General features: G+C 37.3%; 2 protein-coding genes across 3 annotated transcripts in view; one reads left to right on the top strand and one right to left on the bottom strand.

The window, feature by feature from the left end:
- The window catches only part of LOC107601868 (STE20-like serine/threonine-protein kinase), a 55654-nt gene extending 44785 nt beyond the window's left edge, over positions 1–10869 (bottom strand). The window contains exons 1-2 of one of the 2 annotated variants that reach the window (XM_016294200.1): positions 10387–10869; positions 10006–10131 (exon numbers count right to left, since the gene is read on the bottom strand). In XM_016294200.1, the coding sequence (XP_016149686.1) occupies positions 10006–10131; positions 10387–10425 (165 nt within the window). In that variant the 5' untranslated portion in view covers positions 10426–10869. The remainder of the gene's footprint in view (positions 1–10005; positions 10132–10386) is intronic. The other variant, XM_016294201.1, reaches the window with a different exon arrangement.
- A 3206-nt stretch (positions 10870–14075) lies between these two features.
- On the top strand, positions 14076–19441 carry LOC107601871 (dual specificity protein phosphatase 13-like). Its single transcript, XM_016294202.1, has 6 exons — positions 14076–14117; positions 14232–14267; positions 15730–16112; positions 16428–16645; positions 17097–17370; positions 18786–19441. The coding sequence occupies exons 3-5, from the start codon at positions 15988–15990 to the stop codon at positions 17306–17308; spliced, it is 555 nt and encodes a 184-aa protein (XP_016149688.1). The 5' UTR covers positions 14076–14117; positions 14232–14267; positions 15730–15987; the 3' UTR covers positions 17309–17370; positions 18786–19441.
- Positions 19442–19627: the final 186 nt, after the last annotated feature.

Consider the following 19627-nt stretch of genomic DNA (forward strand, 5'->3'; position numbering starts at 1 on the left):
GGAGGGAGAGAGAAGAGGAGGAGAAGGAGAGAGAGAGAGAGAGAGAGAGAGAGAGAGAGAGAGAGCGCGAGAGAGAGATGCAAAGCATGTGCAGAGCAGGGGGACGCGAAGAACAGTATTAAGAACCGCTGCTTTAGAATATTGATTTTGAACTTGTGAATCCATTAGAATATTTAGAAGTAGGGCAAAAAATATGAGTAAAAAATGGGTAAAAAATAGGGCTGAACGATTTTGGAAAATAATCTAATTGCGAATTTTTTTTTTTTCTGTAGGCAAGGCCTATATGTTACGATGAAATTAGGTGATGCATGAATTGATATGAATGACATTTTTATTTAACAACTACAATCACAGTATATTGACTGATTTGTTGAACTTCCAACCTTGTAAGCATGTAATAATTATGACAACATAAAGCACTCACAAATAATCCTGGTGTAAACTTTAATGTGAAAGTCAGTAACAAATCACACAAACTAAAGTAGATTGCAGAAATATAAACTTTTTTGGTCACGCCCCCCCTTTAAACTTATAAAAAAAATCTCCATTCCACCTCAGACTACCAAATAATTTCACTAAACATTATGAAAAATTAATGCTTTTTTAATAAAAAAAACCTACAGGGAAAAAACACCTGCATCACTTGAAACTAGGGCTGGACAATAATTCAATATCAATATGTATCGCAATATAATTAAACGGTGAAATGATTTTTAAACATTTCCGATATTTCGATATAAATTACCAGTGTTTCCCATACATTGATTTATTTGCGACTTCGTTGAATAAACATGAGAACTGCATTTAAAGTTAAAGATTTTTTATGTTTTTTTTTAAGAATTCTCTTCTGCTCAAGGCTGAATTTATTTGATCCAAAGTACAGCAAAAACAGTAGAATATTTTTACTATTTAAAATTGCTTTCTATTTGAATAGATTTTAAAATGTACTTTATTCCTGTGATCATACATAACATAGCATAGAGAGAATAACTGTTATTATTATTATTCTCTCTCTGTTATTTATTTATTTTTTGTGGGTTTCATGCTGTCCGCTAAGGCATAGAACACACAGGCTTTTCTCCTCACCAACGACATTAAACACCGTGTCTACACCGGACGCGAGTGGCAAAATACAGTAGAACCCATTATAATCAGTGACGCTGTCTACACTGGATGCGGCGCGGGGCAGCGCGACACGACACGACAAAATTTATTTTCTTTTTCTGCTGATGGCCCGCGCTCGACTTGAAGCAGTGCTGCTTAGAACGATGGGTGTGTGTCATCAAAGTACTGCGAGAGCTATAAGAGAGAGTGAACGTCTCCATGCTTTCTCTAGCCGTACTTTGATGTCATACACGATTGATCTTCGAACACAACTCTTTATTCTCGCGTGTCAGGTGACCGAGTGTAATCGCAGCCTCTGCGATTGAAAAATCAAGTTTTTTTCATATCGCGATATTATCACAAATGCAATTAATCGTTCAGCCCTAGTAAAAAATATTGATATCTCAATATTAATCGATTCTCATTTTTACGGAACGACATCGATTCTTAAATCCCAAGAATCGATTATTCTAGCCTGTTTTCAGTTAATGGACTGAACGTTGAAGGGTACTTCCCATCCAATAAATCGCAATAAGCGTTGTGCTTTGGTACTGTTAATATGAAACAAAGTCTCAGATTTCAAATTCTGTCCATTGTATTGCAGTATTTAAACAATAAATGACATTTTGGCGCTGTTTAATGTGGAGTGACAGATCGCTATAGCGCACGTGAACTGATCATCTCCTCCACATTAATACCAGTTTCAGCACAACATAAACATGACTAAACAGCCGAAGGTAAGTTAAAAGAATGAGTACAACTTTACAATCCATCCTGTCTCATGTAATCGCTCAATCAGTGTTTCAGGCACACAAAGACGTCAATATAATGGCTTGTAAACAATGTCACGTAATGTCACATTTACCTCAGAAAAAAAAACATATTTGGTGACCATAAACTCATTAGTCATATAGAAAAATAAACAGAGAGGGACATTTTGCTTAATCAATGCACCATATAACATATTCCTTATATATTTTTTTACTGTTCTTCAATGTTTAATTTATGTTTGAATAAATCCATCCAGTTTTTATGACAGCCACCATTTAAATGTTTATATTTAAAAAAAATGAACTGAAGTAGAAATATTATGTAACTGTAACTTTATTATTGTAAAAACTTCATTAATTTTAACCTTCAAATTTATAATAATGTAGTAGCCAACCAACTGACTCTCATGTATATTTTACAGCATTAGTTGAGAGATTTTTTTTTCTTGCGAAAATTTGGCATGTACTGTACCTGATATATATATCCAAAATAATCGATATTGAATCGAATCGGTAATCGAAAGCTTGTGAATGAGAATCGAATCATGAAATTTGTGTCAAAACCCAGACAGAATCGCGATTCATATATGAATAGATTTTTACGTGCACCTCTAGTTTTCTCTTCCTCTTCACTAAAGCAGCGCAGCATAGCCTCGCCCCCTTTGCTGCCTTTTCCCGAGGGCGGAGTTTATCTGGGTTTGTTACGTCACGAACCCGGGAAGTACCTTCTTGTAGTCCCTACCAGCCGTTTTTGTAGGCATTAAACTGCCAGAATTTTAAAAGACGATATCTCCGTTTGCATTTAACTTTCAGCTTTGTAACTTTGCAGATATTGTTTACGCTCAAACAGCAACATTACACACTAACTAACGTTAAAAAAAGTGAAATCTCAATCAACCACCCCTTCAAATTCACAATATAACAAAGTAGCGACACATCTTATCTTACATACTGTGATGTGCACAATTGTAACAGTAGGGATGTAACGATTACCGGTTTGACGATAAAATACCCCACGGTTAGTATTACCGTTTCCTATTTTAATTATCACTATAACCGTGTGTGTGACCAAATTTTGCGTAAATTTTTTCTGCCGGTGCAACAATTTTGTGTGCGGTCGCACTGGCGCGACCACCGCATTGTTTAACTCATAAGCGCTGCATTTCTGTTTCATGTGAGAAACATCAGACGGCAAAAGAAAAAGCATAACGAAACCGCGCTACTCGTTTGAACTGCACAGCGCTTAGAGTGTAGAGCCTGGTTTATACTCACCGCGTCAGGAGCGCAAAGCTCCATGCAGCAAAAATTACGCGAATATTGAGGAAACGATGGATGGGTTTCATGCTAAAGTAAAGTAAAAGACCGCTTCTTAAACCAAAGGTGAACATGTTGGTATTCTTGTGGGACAAAAATATGCAAGCACTGTCACAGACAGCAAGTTTAGTTTTACTTTTCTTTTTGTTTTCATTTTGAAAAGCTTGTTATCTTTGCTGTTTACCTCACGTTATGCTATGGAGGCTCTCTTTTTTATTTATTTGATTCCTCAGTGTTTGCTACACGTTCAGTAATTTATTAGTCTGTATATAATACAGCATGTGGTGTATGCCATGCCTCGTCTTATTCGTTTTTGTTAATAAACGTTTTATAAGCTAGTTTGTCATTGTATTTTACCGTTTTATTGTTGTTATGCTTTTTAATTAAGAATAACAATGAATCCATCTTTTGTTTTAGTCTTAAAAAGAGAAAGGTGTGTAGATCACAAAACGGACCGAATTAGCATGCCCTGCTGTAAATTTTGACCGGTCGATGAAAAACAAGCTTATGTGGATTCTACACATTTATGGAGCAGATAAATACATATAATCATTTATTAATTAATTATCATTTTGACTTGACCCTTTTCTTTATTTAAAAGCTGAAATGTGAGGTTTACCATTTAGGAAACTTTTTCAAAGCTTTATTTGAACATTTACATTAGATATTTGAACATGCTATTAGATAAACTGTTGTCAGTCATGTTGTCATTCAAAATCCGGACATTATTGGCAATCTTGGTGAAATGATTTGTGTGTCAGTACTTTTTGAACATTTCCAGCACATTTGAACAATACTGTGAGGTTTACCATTTAGGAAACTTTTTCAAAGCTTTATTTGAACATTTACATTAGATATTTGAACATGCTATTAGATAAACTGTTGTCAGTCATGTTGTCATTCAAAATCCGGACATTATTGGCAATCTTGGTGAAATGATTTGTGTGTCAGTACTTTTTGAACATTTCCAGCACATTTGAACAATACCGTGATAATACTGATAACCGTGATCATTTTGGTCACTATAATCGTGATAAAATAATTTTCATACCGTTACATCCCTATGTAACAGATTATCCAAAAAGAAAGTTTTATCCATTGGTTGTTGATTAGATTTTGAGATTGCAGCTGGACTGTGTAGGGGCAGGCTTTAGGCAGACTAAATGAGTGGAGAATTCCTGCCTACGTCAGCAGAGAGAAGTCTGTTGATTTCACTGAAAGATCCAGTTACGACATCTTAACTAAACATAATGAGTTAAAAAAAAAGAAAGAAAGAAAGATGCCTGAATGAACTGTTCACAGTAGGGCTGCACGCATGCGATTGTCATGCACATCTCGTCAGTAAAGTCGGTTCTGTGATTAGTAGTAAATCACGTGCTTTCAGATGGAGCGGCATTTACTACACAGAGCCGTAGTTTACTGACAAGCTACGCAATATCGCGTTCATAATCGGGAAGTCGTGGCCTAATGGTTAGAGAGTCGGACTCGTAACCCAAAGGTTGCGAGTTCGAGTCTCAAGTCCGGCAGGAATTGTAGGTGGGCTGAGTGAATGTACAGCGCTCTCCTCCACCTTCAATTGTAGGTGGGCTGAGTGAATGTACAGCGCTCTCCTCCACCTTCAATACCACGACTGAGGTGCCCTTCAGCAAGGCACCGAACCCCCAACTTCTCCCCAGGCATAAATGGCTGCCCACTGCTCCGGGTGTGTGTTCACGGTGTGTGTTCGCACTTAGGTTAAACGCAGAGCACTAATTCCTAGTATGGCCACATGTCACATAAGTGACTGCGATTATGAACACAATATTGCGTAGCTTGTCAGTAAACAACGGCTCTGTGTAGTAAATGCCGCTCCATATGAACGCACGTGATGAAGATTTGTGCTACCCTGTCAGATTTTGCTACTTCCCATTAAAACAGATGGGAGCATAATTCGATAGCGAAAAGTGCTACCTATCAGATTGTGCTTCCAGCATGATATTAATAAGGTGTGAGGCTTTATTAACATGTACACTTACCTCAACCCTAAACCTACCCTTACAGTAGAAAAAATGACTAATCTGATAGATAGCATAATTTGTTAGAACACCGGCTTTACTGACGAGATGCACATGACAATTGCATTACATTAATCGTGCAGCCCTAGTTCACAGTAAGATCTATAACATGTTTTGACAAAAACAGATAAGGCACATTGTCATTTCATGCTTATTTTAAGTTAGCAACAAATCAAATCTCAGAAATCCACGTACTAAACTTGTCAAGGAAAACATGTAGGACGGGGCTTGATTTTATCCATCTGGAAATGACTGAATGGTGGGCGTAAGATATCAGAATGGAGCCATGTTGAATGTGAGTTTGCTATAAAAACTGCCTGAATAGCTATTTGACTATTGATTAAAGGGGTCATATGATGTTGCTAAAAAGAACATTATTTGGTGTATTTGGAGTAATGAAATGTGTTTATGCAGTTTAAGGTTCAAAAAACACATTATTTTCCACATACTGTACATTATTGTTTCTCCTCTATGCCCCGCCTTTCTGAAACGTGTCGATTTTTACAAAGCTCATCAGTCTGAAAAGTGAGGTGTGCTCTGATTGGCCAGCTATCCAGTGCGTTGTTATTGGCTGAATACCTCACGCATGTGACGGAAATGTTACGCCCCTTACCATACTGTGATGCTGTGCCCCGGAGTGACGAGAAAAAAAAAACATTAAAACCCATTAAAAACAAGGCATTTGTTGCATTCAGTGGGGACATAATTACGGATTATAATGACTTATACTGTCTTTTTACACGTTGCATCGCACTGCATAAACATAAAACCATGTCTACATTTGTGATCAAACAAATGACAAAGTGCTATTCTACACTGCTCAAAACTCACGTTTGAATCATCAGTGGCAAATTCTTTAAATATGAAAACGTACTTACAGTCTGTGCTTCTGAACAGCCGGCATTGTAGTCTACTCTCCCAGGATCAGGAAACAGTCCTCCATAAAATGCGCTGCATACATCTTAATATTTGGGTTGAAGTGTTCTGGAACAGTGTTGTAAATACAACTTAACCACTGATTTCTAGTCGTGTCCTGTTTTGAAAGGCCAAACAAAGTAGTTTCGCTTTCGCAACGAAACACACAGCGTCTTCACAACATGGCGGAGGTGGTGGCAGTAACAATAAAGTTACGCCTTCTTTCTTTGCGTGAACATTTGGGCGGCGTTATGCAAATCTTCCCACACAGTGACGTAGACATGTGGGGGCGTGTTTAAACGAGGCGTTTTAGGAGGGTGTGGACCAGTCTTAACTTTTATAAAGAATATCTCTTTGGGTTTGAGACTTTAGTCTTTGCAACTTTAAGGATCTTATCTATTCACAGCTTGTAACACTCCAAAGAGAAAGGAAAACTTGAAATCGCATCATATGACCCCTTTAATATATCCAATAGCCAGCATGGCCTAAGTGATGTCACTGGGCAAGGAAAGTTGTTTCAGGGGAGTGTTATTGCATTCGGATTTATGATTACTAAGACAAACAATTGTTTTTCCTTTTTGTAATAACATTCACTGATGAATCTTTCACTGACCATGAATGTGCAATAATTTTATGTTTTGAATAGTTTTGAAAAGTTTTAAAGAGGAGACACAAAACACAGCACACTGTATCTCACTATAGGCAAGAAAGGGGAGAAAAAAACAGTAAAGAAAATAAGGAAACTGTAGTGAACCTCTGATAAACCACAAGTATTACTAGCATCACTGCATGTCTGCTAAACTGAGGCAGGAAGACAATGCTGATTCCCTCTCTAGATCGACACACATTCATTCACATACAGTGTTACTTCCTCTTTGGACAATGTCTTAACCCACACTTATTTCAGAATAAGGTGACTCATATTTCCTCACTAATTTGGAATAAGATGTCCATAACTGAAGACACTGATTATATTTAGCAAAATGTTTTGTATAAAAACCATAAAATTAGCTTAGTCTTTAAACAACAAAGACTAATCTGACAGCATATCGAGCCTGTCACTAAACGATACCTCAAGATGCATTTGTACAATATATTTAGTATGACACACCCAACTTGTGGTGTCAGAAACACAATGCATTCCATAAACGGGAGCAGTATGGAAACATTCTAAACCAGATTAAAGCCTGAAGCAGGGAATGACAGGAATTGTGTGAATTGTGTGAGGTTTAATTATCAACTACAACTGGTCCTTACAACACCAGAAAAATGTACATGAACTAGGTATCTGAGAATGTAAAGAGATAAAACAAAGCCAAATATTAAGTTTGACTCTATTGTTGTCTAACTAATTCATGTTCAATTAAGACAGGAATGTCATTAGGTTTAACATTTATGCATTGTATAAAGTTATATCCTTCACTTCTCTACTGCCCTCATTTATTCACTCTTAAGTTGTTCCAAACCTGTTCGAGTTTCTTGCTTCTGTTAAACACAGTAGAAGATATTTTGAATAATGCTGGTAACCAAACAATGGGCCTCATTCATGAAACATTCGTAAATAGGAGTAAATTCTGAGTCATTTGCGCATAAAACGGACCTTCCCAAAAACTCTCCTCCGAATTTACAAACGCTTCGTACACATCATATTTGATAGTTAAACATGTGTATGTGTGAAATCCAATCATTCGTAAATAGGGCGCTCATGCACACTCATTCACAATTAACATAATCCCTGTGGCTATGAGTTATAGCTACACATGTCCAGGAACGCAGTGGAATATTCTGGTCTACTTTCTCAGGTTTTGCACCAGTATATTGCATAAATGCAAAAAACACTAATAGGCTATATGCCTAACAATAAATATTCAATAATGTGTGTCCACCAAAGCGTTTTTAGCCAGCTGAGTGAAGTAAATAGTTCTTTATGAATGGTCCATTGAATCATTAGGCTTGTTCGACTTGAAGCGGATCATCACCATCAGACCGATCGGTGTGTGACATCAAAGTACCGCAAGAGCAAACAGCTCCTTATGCTTTTGAATCGATCTTGTGGGCCTTTGATGTCATACATGCACTTAGCCTATTGCTTGTGTGATATTGCTTAACTATATGATGAAAATATGAGACAAAAACTCAAACGGGCATTTTTGCCCCATATCTTGAATTTTAGACATTCTATTAGACATTTTGGACATTCTAACTACGTTCTCTAGGCTCCATCACACAGTGAGTTGTTGCCCTGCCCTGCCTCATATTTGTCATCAATCGACTGTATGAAATGTCAGATGACACACATAGGTCTGGGGCGGGGCAAGTGCATTAAATGCGTTATTAATTTTAACGCGTTATTTTTCACCGTAATTAATTAATTAATCTAATTAACGCGTTAAATTACCAGCCCTAGTATAAATATAACTATCATATACTAAACATCGCACAACCTGCGATGTGACTATAGCGGATGTGCACATCGATGCTGAAACGATATATCGTGCAGCCCTAATTACTAGTATCTCATTTTGAAGAATATTACTGAATATAAAAATGCAGTAACCAGCAATATTAACTTCTCTATTGTTATTCAGTTGTTGTACAAGTAGGATGATTGGTCGGTGTAGTATTTGTCCCGCCCCTCCTCCATTGATTGGACAGCTGGGTAAAAAGTGACAGTGACATGCCGCATTCACGCAATATCATAATTACCGTAATTTCGAGATGACAGCACGTGACGTTCTACTCGGAGCTGTTCACGTCCTCAGACTCGGAATTATGCTTTTCTATGGCAACACTATCAACGCCTAAACAGAGCCTGTGGTGGTCAGATGGTACAGCGGTCACGTGGTACAAGTCGTAGCTCTCAGAAAACTCCCAGTTCACAAGTTGTAATTACGAGTTCTACGAGGACGTGAACGCTTTTTACAAGTTGGAATCTCGTAATTACGGGAATTCCGATATGGCGTGATGCACCTACAGTGACATGTGCTGTGCTGCATTTTACAAAAAGTTAAACAGTTTATCAACTCTCAGCTACAAAAAATAAAATAAAAAAACTTGTAAAATATTATAATGGCAGGGCATTAAAATTCAGTGTCATCAGTTTGCCAAAATGAACAGAACGTTTTACGCACCATTTACACGTGGTAGGGAGCAGGTGTAAATTTCTTTCGTACCAACTAACATTTTGAAAATACAAACATTTTCATGAATTTGAAAGTTTACGTCAGAACAGCTTTACGAACGTTTGACACAAAAATTCGGTCCGCTTGTGTTTCATGAATGAGGCCCAATGTGTGGTCCCCATTGACTTCCATATTATTTTTTCCACTAGTTACCAACATTCTTCAAAATATCTTCTTTTGTGAATTTTCATTTTTGGGTAAACAATCCCTTTAAATGTGTATAATTGTATCTCTGAACTCAAATGACCTTTCAGGTCTCATTTTGTCAGTCTGATGATATGCACCACAATGTGCAAGAAACAGGCCGAAATAAAGAAATTTGTTACCATAAGAACAGACCTGGAATCAGTTAATGCTGGGGTTCACCATTCAATTGAAATCTAATGGAACACTACATTAGATGTCAGTCAAAATGACTCCCAGTCACCATTCACTTTCATTGTATGGAAAGAGATGCAATTGAATGGAGACTGGTGCTGTCAGTCCTTCACAACATCTCCTTATGTGTTCCACAGATTAAAAACAAAGCCATAAATGTTTGTAAAGAGTAAAGACATAAAGGTAAATAAATAATTTTGAATGTGTACCTTTAAGATTAATCAGTAGAGCTAGGAAGAAATAAAAAATACACCCAGGTGACACAATCACCTACTGGTTGATATTTACCTTGTAGACTTTCCCAAAGGCTCCATCCCCAAGTTCTCCCACGATCTCCCAAACCTCCTCTGGGTTGCTGTCTCTGTGAACGTGCTCGTATTGTTTCTTCTTCTTCTCCGTGCCCAGCTTAAATATCTTCCGAAAATTGAAAAAGGACATTTTCTAAACGCAATCTAAATGACTATCGGTGAAAAAAACAAAAAGACTGACAAGACATAAACTTAATACTGTACTAAACGAATCACTTGGGGAGTTGACTAATGGGCTAGCTGTGAATGATCGATCCCCAGCTAACTCATTTAACTATACAGTTGCAGACAGCGCCAAGTAACGTTAATCCTGTAAATGATGGCGAAGATATTAGTCTCTCTGGAAGAGGCAGAGATCAACCTTTATGTGGCATTTCGCGTCTCCATAATAGTGAATCATCAAGCCGAGCGACTCCTTCCACCAAACAGGGATGGGAAAGTAACAGTCCACTTCCTCAGCTAGCTTCACAACGGCTACATGTGTGTGATCGTCTGTATTTACCTCACCCGTCTATTAAAAAATACAGCTTCCTAGTCAAACAAGCATCGCGTATTCAAATGTGTCGTTTAAAAAAAACTACGATACAGTAAAATCCATAAGGGTGGAGGCGGATAGGTAGCTAGCACACCGTAAAAATGCGGAGTGGATGCTGATGATCAAACTCCTGTCTGAGCTCAGTCTACTCCTCACGGGAGGGGTGTGTTTTACAGCTTAGCCAACCAAAACTGTTTCGATAAAACCGATTAAACAAACCACAGCACACCCGCAGGCCAGTGGACGCTGCTCGTGGTGTTAAGAAGGACGTTTGTCGCGCCTCAATCAACGGTCGCTCGGGTCTCTCGTTACTAACTTCTCGAGGATGTTGCGGGAAAACTCGAAGCGCGAGCGTTTGGACACGGAAGGCGCGTGCTCGGCTGAGGAAAGACTGGCGCAGGCGCAGTTAGTGCTGAGTGTGTAGCGTTCTGACAGATTGCAACCAATAGTGGAGCGGGATTTGATTCATTCCAATGAATCGATTCACTAGAATCACTCAATTTAGGTCAATCTTTCCTTTAGTTCGTTCAGAAACGACACTTCAGTTCATTCAGTTTGTTTATGAACTCCTCGTTCAGCGAAGTTCCGCCCTGAATCTCGTTCAGACTCAACACAGAAGAGACTCGTTCAATGAAGGGGCGTATTCTCAGTATCAAAGGACCAACCACTGTTGGGGAGTAACTAGTTACATGTAACTAAATTACGTAATAAATGTAATTGTAATCAGTTACAGTTTACTGAGAAAAAAATGTGTAATTAAATTACAGTTAGGCTACTTATGAAAATGGGGGTTACATCTGAATATTTTTTTTCACACACACCCACATACAGATTTAATTGATATCTTTCATACATTGCACTGACTGCTTTACAATATGAGACACCAATGTTTCAGGAGTTTAGGACACATGCTTATTCGGTAACTGTTTTATTTCCTATTTGGGTTGATGTATGTTTATTTTTTAAGATTAACTGTTTTTTCCCAAGCCATTGTTAGATGCCAGTGTTTCCGGTCATAGCTATGCAAAGATTTGATTTCAAAAACAGTATCATAGCTATTAAACTACCTTGTTATGGTTTTAAATCTGTATTTAATCTCAGAAAAATCTCAAAGTAAGTCTGATTTTGTGGTGGCTGTGCTTGAAAAAAATAATTATTATAACCCTAATTCAAGTGATGAAGGATTTCTGAAAGTCTGACAGTAATCAGTGTTGAGTGAGTCCTACTGTAATGTTAATCCTGCCTGGTTTACATGTTTCAAAAAGATTAACAGTTGAAAACATTGCATATTTAGAAAAGTAATCAAAAAGTGATTTACAGTTATACTACTTTAATAAAGTAACCTTCCCAACACTGACCACTGATACTGTTCCTTCACAACCCGCACTCATAAACTCTTTAAATAATCAGTATTTGAGAAAGCAAAAAAACAGTCACACACTTTTGGTTTATTGACAATTTACTGCATAACGGCACACAAAGCCCTATTCGGACGAGACTAGTTTTCTAAACTACGTTCGAGTTTCGATTCTTATCACCTGACGTCTGCGATTTTCATGTACCAATTCGGACGGGACTAACATATCCGTGTTTATTACAGAGGTGGGAGGGTCTGTGGCTTGTACATCTGTGCGTTTTGGAGATCACGCGCTCTGTATGCGTGCATTGCGTATAAGTAAGTCATTCGGATTGATTACCATTAGTATAATCAGTTTTACTACAAATACCACGGTGAACCTAAATGGCTAGTATAGCAAAACCATATTAATGTGTGGTTACTTTAGTATTTTTTATAAATTTATTATTGTTTTGTTTTTGTTTTTTTTTCTTTGCCAGGGGGTATTCCAAAAAGCAGGTTATGTGACATACCTGGGTATGTTTGAGGATAAGCGAGCGGATAACCTCAGCTTTCGGTTCCAAAATCGGAGGTAACTTTCAGGGTATGTAAGTAACCATAGCAACTTGCTCTCTGAAGATAACCTGCCCCGGAGCAGTCCACTTCAGCGCACGTGTGATCTACTGACGAGCCTTCAGTGGGCATGACAGATAGCGCACAACATTATACAGGTGCATCTCAATAAATTAGAATGTCGTGGAAAAGTTAATTTATTTCAGTAATTCAACTCAAATTGTGAAAGTCGTGTATTAAATAAATTCAATGCACACAGACTGAAGTAGTTTAAGTCTTTGGTTCTTTTAATTGTGATGATTTTGGCTCACATTTAACAAAAACCCACCAATTCACTATCTCAACCAATTAGAATACTTCATAAGACCAATAAAAAAATTTTTTAGTGAATTGTAGGCCTCCTGGAAATGTTAATTTACTGTACATGTACTCAATACTTGGTAGGGGCTCCTTTTGCTTTAATTACTGCCTCAATTCTGCGTGGCATGGAGGTAATCAGTTTGTGGCACTGCTGAGGTGCTATGAAAGCCCAGGTTTCTTTGACAGTGGCCTTCAGCTCATCTGCATTTTGTATAATTCATATTCTCAAGGATTAAAGATTAAACAGAAAAAAAGAAAAATGAATGCACAACCATCAATTAGGTGGCGATATGCGCTAAGCATGTAAACGACCATTGAACAAAAGAAGATGAAAGAAACAGCATGGCGCGCTTTTTCTTAGCATCCGTTTCCATAGCGACTCTTCAATTCGTCGCTCTGTTGAGAATGCCTTGAGTCTTAACCAGGAACATACTCTGAGTTAAATGAACTTACTCCCGGACGCGTTTTTGCAACCAGATACCTCGAGTAAGCAAGTTCAGGGTTTAGCTGACGGTAAATTAACCGTGCTTTCTGGAATACACCCCCGGGAGGCAAATATATCAAACATGCGCGCGATACGGTAATTCGCGTTGGCCAAAACACACAAGGAAAAAAAATATCACCAGCAATCACAGACATTCGCATTCGGAGGGGTGTAGTTTTCTCAGAGGATCACTGAGTTTGCTGAAAAACAGTTGGTAATTTGCTCTGGAATTATTACAGAGGTTGTGTGAGAAAAACACAGACGTGGCAGTTTCGGACGGGATTAAAATCACCAAGTACGTCTGTGAAACACAAATTTCTCTAACGACCCCATGTAAAACTATTCCCGTCTGAATAGGGCTTTTGACAATAATTGGGAAAGGACATACTTGCTGAATTAATGAATGGCCATACACTGACATCTACTGGGGTAAACAGTGTAATGCAGAAGTGCCACACCTGGAAATGTCACTCATGTAGCCTACTCATAAAGCCACTGCTCTTCTGTTATTCCTGAAAATGGAGAATGTGGATCGAATTTTGTCTGAAAGTCCCTCTATTGAAGAGCTGGAGGATATTTTACATGGGGGTCAGCTATCCTGCAACCATGTCGGTGAAGTGTGGCCTAATTTGTTTCTGGGGAACATGTAAGTGCATTTATGTGGGACTTCTCTTTTTCATAGGTGTTGATTAAAAGAAAAGAATCACCCTTTATTATGCCATTCTTTCATATATAGGTACATGTCTCACGACAGATATGGCCTATGGAGACTGGGTATAACTCATGTTTTGGATGCTGCACATGGTAAAATGTGTTGCAAAGGAAGTGATGATTTTTATGGAACAACCGTAAAGTACTATGCTGTGCCAGCAAATGACCTGCCTACATTTGATATTTCACCATTTTTCTACCCTTCAGCACGCTACATTCATGATGCTCTCAGCACAACAGATGGTATGTAAAAAACATAATTTCCATTTTGAAAAACAGCATGACATTTTTAGACATGAACAACACTTGTTAGGATTTTTAAATTCTTTTTAATTTTTGATTTTTCAAAATGTATTTATCAGTTAATAATAGAGAATAGATAAAGTATTGAAGCATATTTTTTCAACAGCTAAAGTGTTTGTGCATTGTGCTGTGGGAGTGAGCCGTTCAGCTGCTCTGGTCTTAGCTTACCTAATGATATATTGCAATCTTGAAAGTGAAAGAAAGAAGATGGATCTATCCAAACCGAGGATTTCTGAAGCAGTTGATAACTCTCAACAATGAATTAAACAACAAGGCGCAGTCAAAGTAATTTTTTAAAACAAGTATGCAATCCAGAAATCTGTAAATTAAAAATAGCATCTAATAACATTTGAACAGTAGGCCTACTGCTGATCAACAGCTATCATTAACATGATTATAAACATTTCCTCTTATTTATAATAACAGCTTTGTGTCATGTCATACTTCTGTTAAATTTAATTTAATATGTAAGAATTCCAAAGCAATACTTGTACTATATATGGTCAATAAAGGGGTCATTTGGGGATCTGTAAATGTTCATTTTTCATTTAACTAATAAATGAATTATTTATTTGTTTTATTATTATTTGATCATTAATAAACAGTAGCCTATTTATTTCCTGAATACCTCACAACACTGAGCACAAATTAAACCTCACAGTCTGTATATCTTTTATATGATTGATCAAAACTGAAGTTGACCGAAAGTGATTAAGGACATAAATCTTGAACTGAACTGAAGTAAGCCTATGCAAATGTATTCAAACCAAGCTGAAAAGCAAACACTGTTACTCTGTTTGCCTCTTTGTTCCACTATGCAGTACAATACTCCAAATGTTCAGTGATGTTCACGCAACACAATTGTCTCTTATTGTCCTGTTCTCTCGTCATCGGATGAATCATCTTTAAACTTAATTTGTGGAACAGACCACAATGTCCTGCCACAGAAATGGAATAAGCTAGAATGGAAATGAACACGAAATATATAGTATTTGTCCTAAATAGCCGGGGTACGAAGTGTGTAAATAATAATTAACAAATGTGAATGCTTTAAAGTATATTGTCAGTTCAGTGACTATTAAAGTTTTCAATGTTAATATTAGGTTTAAACCGATGACGATGTAGTACAAACACGTGTGTGGTGCCTGTTATTTTCCCCCGCGCTAGTCAGGATGGACCAATCAGAGACATTTGCGATTACTGGCCTAGACAGTATTTTATTTAATAATAGTAAGCGAACGTCGTAATTTATCTGCATTTGCTGTCTGATACCATGCCTTGGGATTCGTATATTTAACATATTATAGGCTATTTTTTCGCGTAAAAATATTTCCAGTACGATAAAAACATCCGAAGATTTGAATGCGACTCACCTGATGTTTTTGACTTTCTGAGCCACCAGGCGCCCCCTGGAGGAGGTCCCCGTTGCACGGCACAGACACAGCGGCTCGCAGAATGTGTTGTACGCGCAGACGTCTAGCATCAGCGGAGCTCTGAGATGCTCAGTGGTATCGTGTGACCGAACAGCGTCATAAAGAGCACCTGTTTGTGTGGATCACGGCGTGCCAAACCCGTTATGCATAGCCTACTGAAGCCTGGGGAAAACAGCAGAAACGCATCTTCACGGGCATACTGATCTGACCTGGGTCAATTCTGAAGAATGACAGCTCAGAAAAATAAACACGGACTCCTGGCTATTAAGGAGTTAGAGAATATTCTGGACACATGCACACTTGATCTAAATCCAGTCGACGAGGTCTGGCCGAACTTGTACATCGGAAACGTGTAAGTACTAGCCTACTAACGTTATATGATCATGTGGTGATGCAGCTTATTAAATGCAAATGGCGCTTATTTAAAGATTTATAGCACGCGAGCAATGTCTATGTGGATTATAGTTAGTTTTATTATAATATTGTTATATTAAAATAAGATTTGAGAACAAGCTGTTCTATCAAAGTAACTTATTTGTTTAAGATTCAGTCATACGTATAGCCTACTGTGCATCCTTCTAGCAAACTGGATTCTAAATCACTTTTAATGACTGCCATAGTGTTTGCCCTGTTTCATTACATAACACATATTTCACTTTTTCTATAGGGCCATTGCTCAAAATAGAAATGCTTTGAAGAAAATGGGCATCACTCATGTCTTAAATGCTGCCCATTCCAAGCAAGGCAGCATTGGGGACCAGAGTTATTACGGCAATACAATTGTGTATTATGGCATCCCAGCAGATGACTCTTCATCATTTGATCTTAGTGTATACTTTAAACCTGCTTCTGATTTCATCCACAAAGCCTTGAGGAAGAAGAATGGTAAGTGACCACAGTCAATGATATTAATGTAATGCAAAAATTAAACAAGGCAATCTAAATGCCCTGAGGAGAATTTTGAAGTCTTCTTTGAAACTAAAACACTGATTTAAATACTATTTATACAACCTTTTACTATCCTAAATAACACATGACATCAATACTAATTTGACATACAATCCAATACCACCAATTCCTTCAACATTGTGGAACTTAGATTTTTACGTTTTGTACTAAAATAACACAAAGGTCTTTTTTGCAGGTGATTTAAGACAAAAAGACTCCAAGAAAAAAAGCTAAATTTCCTCTATACCTCATTTTCCTCTGAACTTAATAAACAACTCAACTTCATTCGGAAATTCATTATAATATCTTATTTTTAAGGAAATTAAGTGGTTAGTTTCAATTTTAGTATTAGTCTGCTCCTGACAGTTATGGTGTCTTTTATCTATAGGAAAGGTGCTTGTTCATTGCATCATGGGAATGAGTCGGTCTGCCACTCTGGTTCTAGCGTACCTTATGCTGTGTCAGCGTTTTACTCTCCACACTGCCATCCAAACAGTTGTACTGCGAAGAGCAATCTATCCTAACAGGAACTTTTTGAGCCTTCTCCTGGATTTGGACATTCAGCTACAGAGAAAGCGAATGCTGTGTCCTATTCTCTGACAGAAAAACACAAATGTCATGAGCACACAAATGCACATGCATTCATTTTATATAACTAAAAGGTAAGGTGGGAACCACCATTGGTATGTTTACATTATTTACGATATGTATATATATTGTTTCATATAGTAAAACTTGTGCCTTGCAGGTTTAGTGTATGTATAGACCATCTTTGTACTTTTCCATACATTTAGAAGGTTATTAAATAAAGTTTAAGAATTTATCTATAAAACACTTTCATATTGAATGAAAGTTTTAATACGTACTTTTTAACTTAATTTACATTTGACGTGTTTGCATAGTCATATTAACATAGGTGGCTTTAATGTACAATGTAGTGTAAATGAAGGAAATTTGATGTTTTTAAAGAAAGTCTATATGATATATTGAAGCTGCAGCTCTGAACCACAGCACACAAGTGCCACATGCTCCTCACACTGTGAATAATATTTAACAGTGGAGTCAGTATTCAGCATAGAATACCAAATTAAGCAGTATTAAATGATTGAATTGTGGTTTATTATTCAGCTGCAGAGAAACCCTTTCTGTGAGCAGTATTAGCTTTTACGTTGCTTTTGGCAGCCACATTTGGAGAAAAATATACTGGCCAAGCACAACACTCTTCTGTTGACTCAATCCTAAAAGCCTTGTTTAAATGACTGACCAGCACTCGCTGATGTGGTTTTAGTGCACCTTTTTGTTTTAATAGCAGAATAATGTGTTTCATTCAGCTCATTGATTCACAGAAGTTCCTTTGTTATCTTGGAGAATATTTAGTGTATAAATGCACAGTTTTGTTAATGCACTGTATACTTGCATTTAATTGCACATTCGACCCTATTGGGCTGAATATTGAATTTGTTACACTGTTAGATATATCTGCCTATGTTAAGTATTTTCGAAAGTGTAACAAAAAAACATAATATGTATATGTATTTGTTCAAATAAAATAAATCTGAAAGTTCTTTTTAAAATTTTTTTTTTTACTTGTATACTTATAATAAATATGCACAACTAAATGTAATTTCTAAAATAAAATAAAAAAAGTTTATGGTATGTAATATATTTCCATTGATTTCTCTCATACTAAGACAGATGCTCTATGAAAAGCCACAAGCTCATCCAACTGCAAATAACAGAGCCAAATGTCTAGAGTACAACATTATTCATGTAGTTTTGCTTTACTTTCCCTTGTGCTTCTGACTGTTTCCAGCAGGGTGCAGTGCTGTGCCATGAAATGTTTGCAAACAGGGTTTTCTTCCAACTGTGTAATCAGATTAATTAAAATCTTGCTGTTTTTTTATGCTGAGTGTCCTTCCATAATATTTTTCTTTTACTTTTCATATGCTGTCCTTCATATGCTACATTAACACGGGCTTCTTTGGTTGAGTTCAACCACATTCAAAGAAATCTAGATCAACAGGTTACAGATTCAAACCTGTTCTTTATCACTTGTCAATGACATTTCATCATGCAGATGTACTTGAAGGACCCCATAACCCGACCTACCAAAACCGTAACAAAACAGCATTAACCCCCAAAAACCTCGAGGAGAGAAACTAATTCCCCTGGACTGGCTCTTCCTGTCGTCACCCTGACAGCGTGACCTGCAGCTGTGCAGCCGAGCCAGAGGAGCAGGACCAACACAAGTCCCCGGACACACATCGCTTTCAGAGAACATTCAATTAAGACAATACTTTGCTTCCTGATTAGCTGCTTGGCATACAGTGTACGATGATAAATCATGGAAACAGTCGAGAAGAGAAACAGAGAACAGACGCAAGCAGCTAAGCCAAGGGTGTGTATATATTCTCAGCTAAGTTAAGTCATCTCCTGATTTGACTGTAGAAGAACCAGAGGCACAGAGGGGGTGATGTTGATGACCACATTAGTGTCACAAAAGTGCTCTGGAAAGCAGAAGCATCTGTACATGATTACATTGTGTCAGTGTTTTCTCAGGGAAGACTGTCAAGCCTGACATATCATGGATAAGAAGAACAAACACAAATCAGCCCAGCAGCAACATATATTTTGGCTAAAACAAACCACTTTGAAGAAACAGCAATAGTAAAGCAGAACTAAAATACATACTTTCTTTTACCTTTTTAAATGCTTTTGAAAAAGGTCTGTTATGCTCGAGAAATTTGCATTTATTTGATCAAAAATACAGTAAAACAGTTTAATTAGTTAACCTGTTTTCTGTTTAAATATATTTTAAAATGTAATTTATTCCTGTAATGTCAAAGCTGAATTTTTCAACAGCCATTACTCCAGTTTTCAGTGTCACATGATCCTTCAGAAATCAATCTAATATGTTGA

The sequence above is a fragment of the Sinocyclocheilus grahami genome, unplaced genomic scaffold (assembly GCF_001515645.1).
Source record: "Sinocyclocheilus grahami isolate Dianchi unplaced genomic scaffold, SAMN03320097.WGS_v1.1 scaffold313.1, whole genome shotgun sequence".
Lineage (NCBI taxonomy): Eukaryota > Metazoa > Chordata > Actinopteri > Cypriniformes > Cyprinidae > Sinocyclocheilus > Sinocyclocheilus grahami.

Bases quoted from the DNA above. Each gene is read 5' to 3' on its own strand.
- LOC107601871 (XM_016294202.1), top strand. From the start codon at position 15,988: ATGACAGCTCAGAAAAATAAACACGGACTCCTGGCTATTAAGGAGTTA. The intron at 16,113-16,427 runs GTAAGTACTAGC...CTTTTTCTATAG, and splicing joins AACTTGTACATCGGAAACGT to GGCCATTGCTCAAAATAGAA. The intron at 16,646-17,096 runs GTAAGTGACCAC...TTTTATCTATAG, and splicing joins AGCCTTGAGGAAGAAGAATG to GAAAGGTGCTTGTTCATTGC.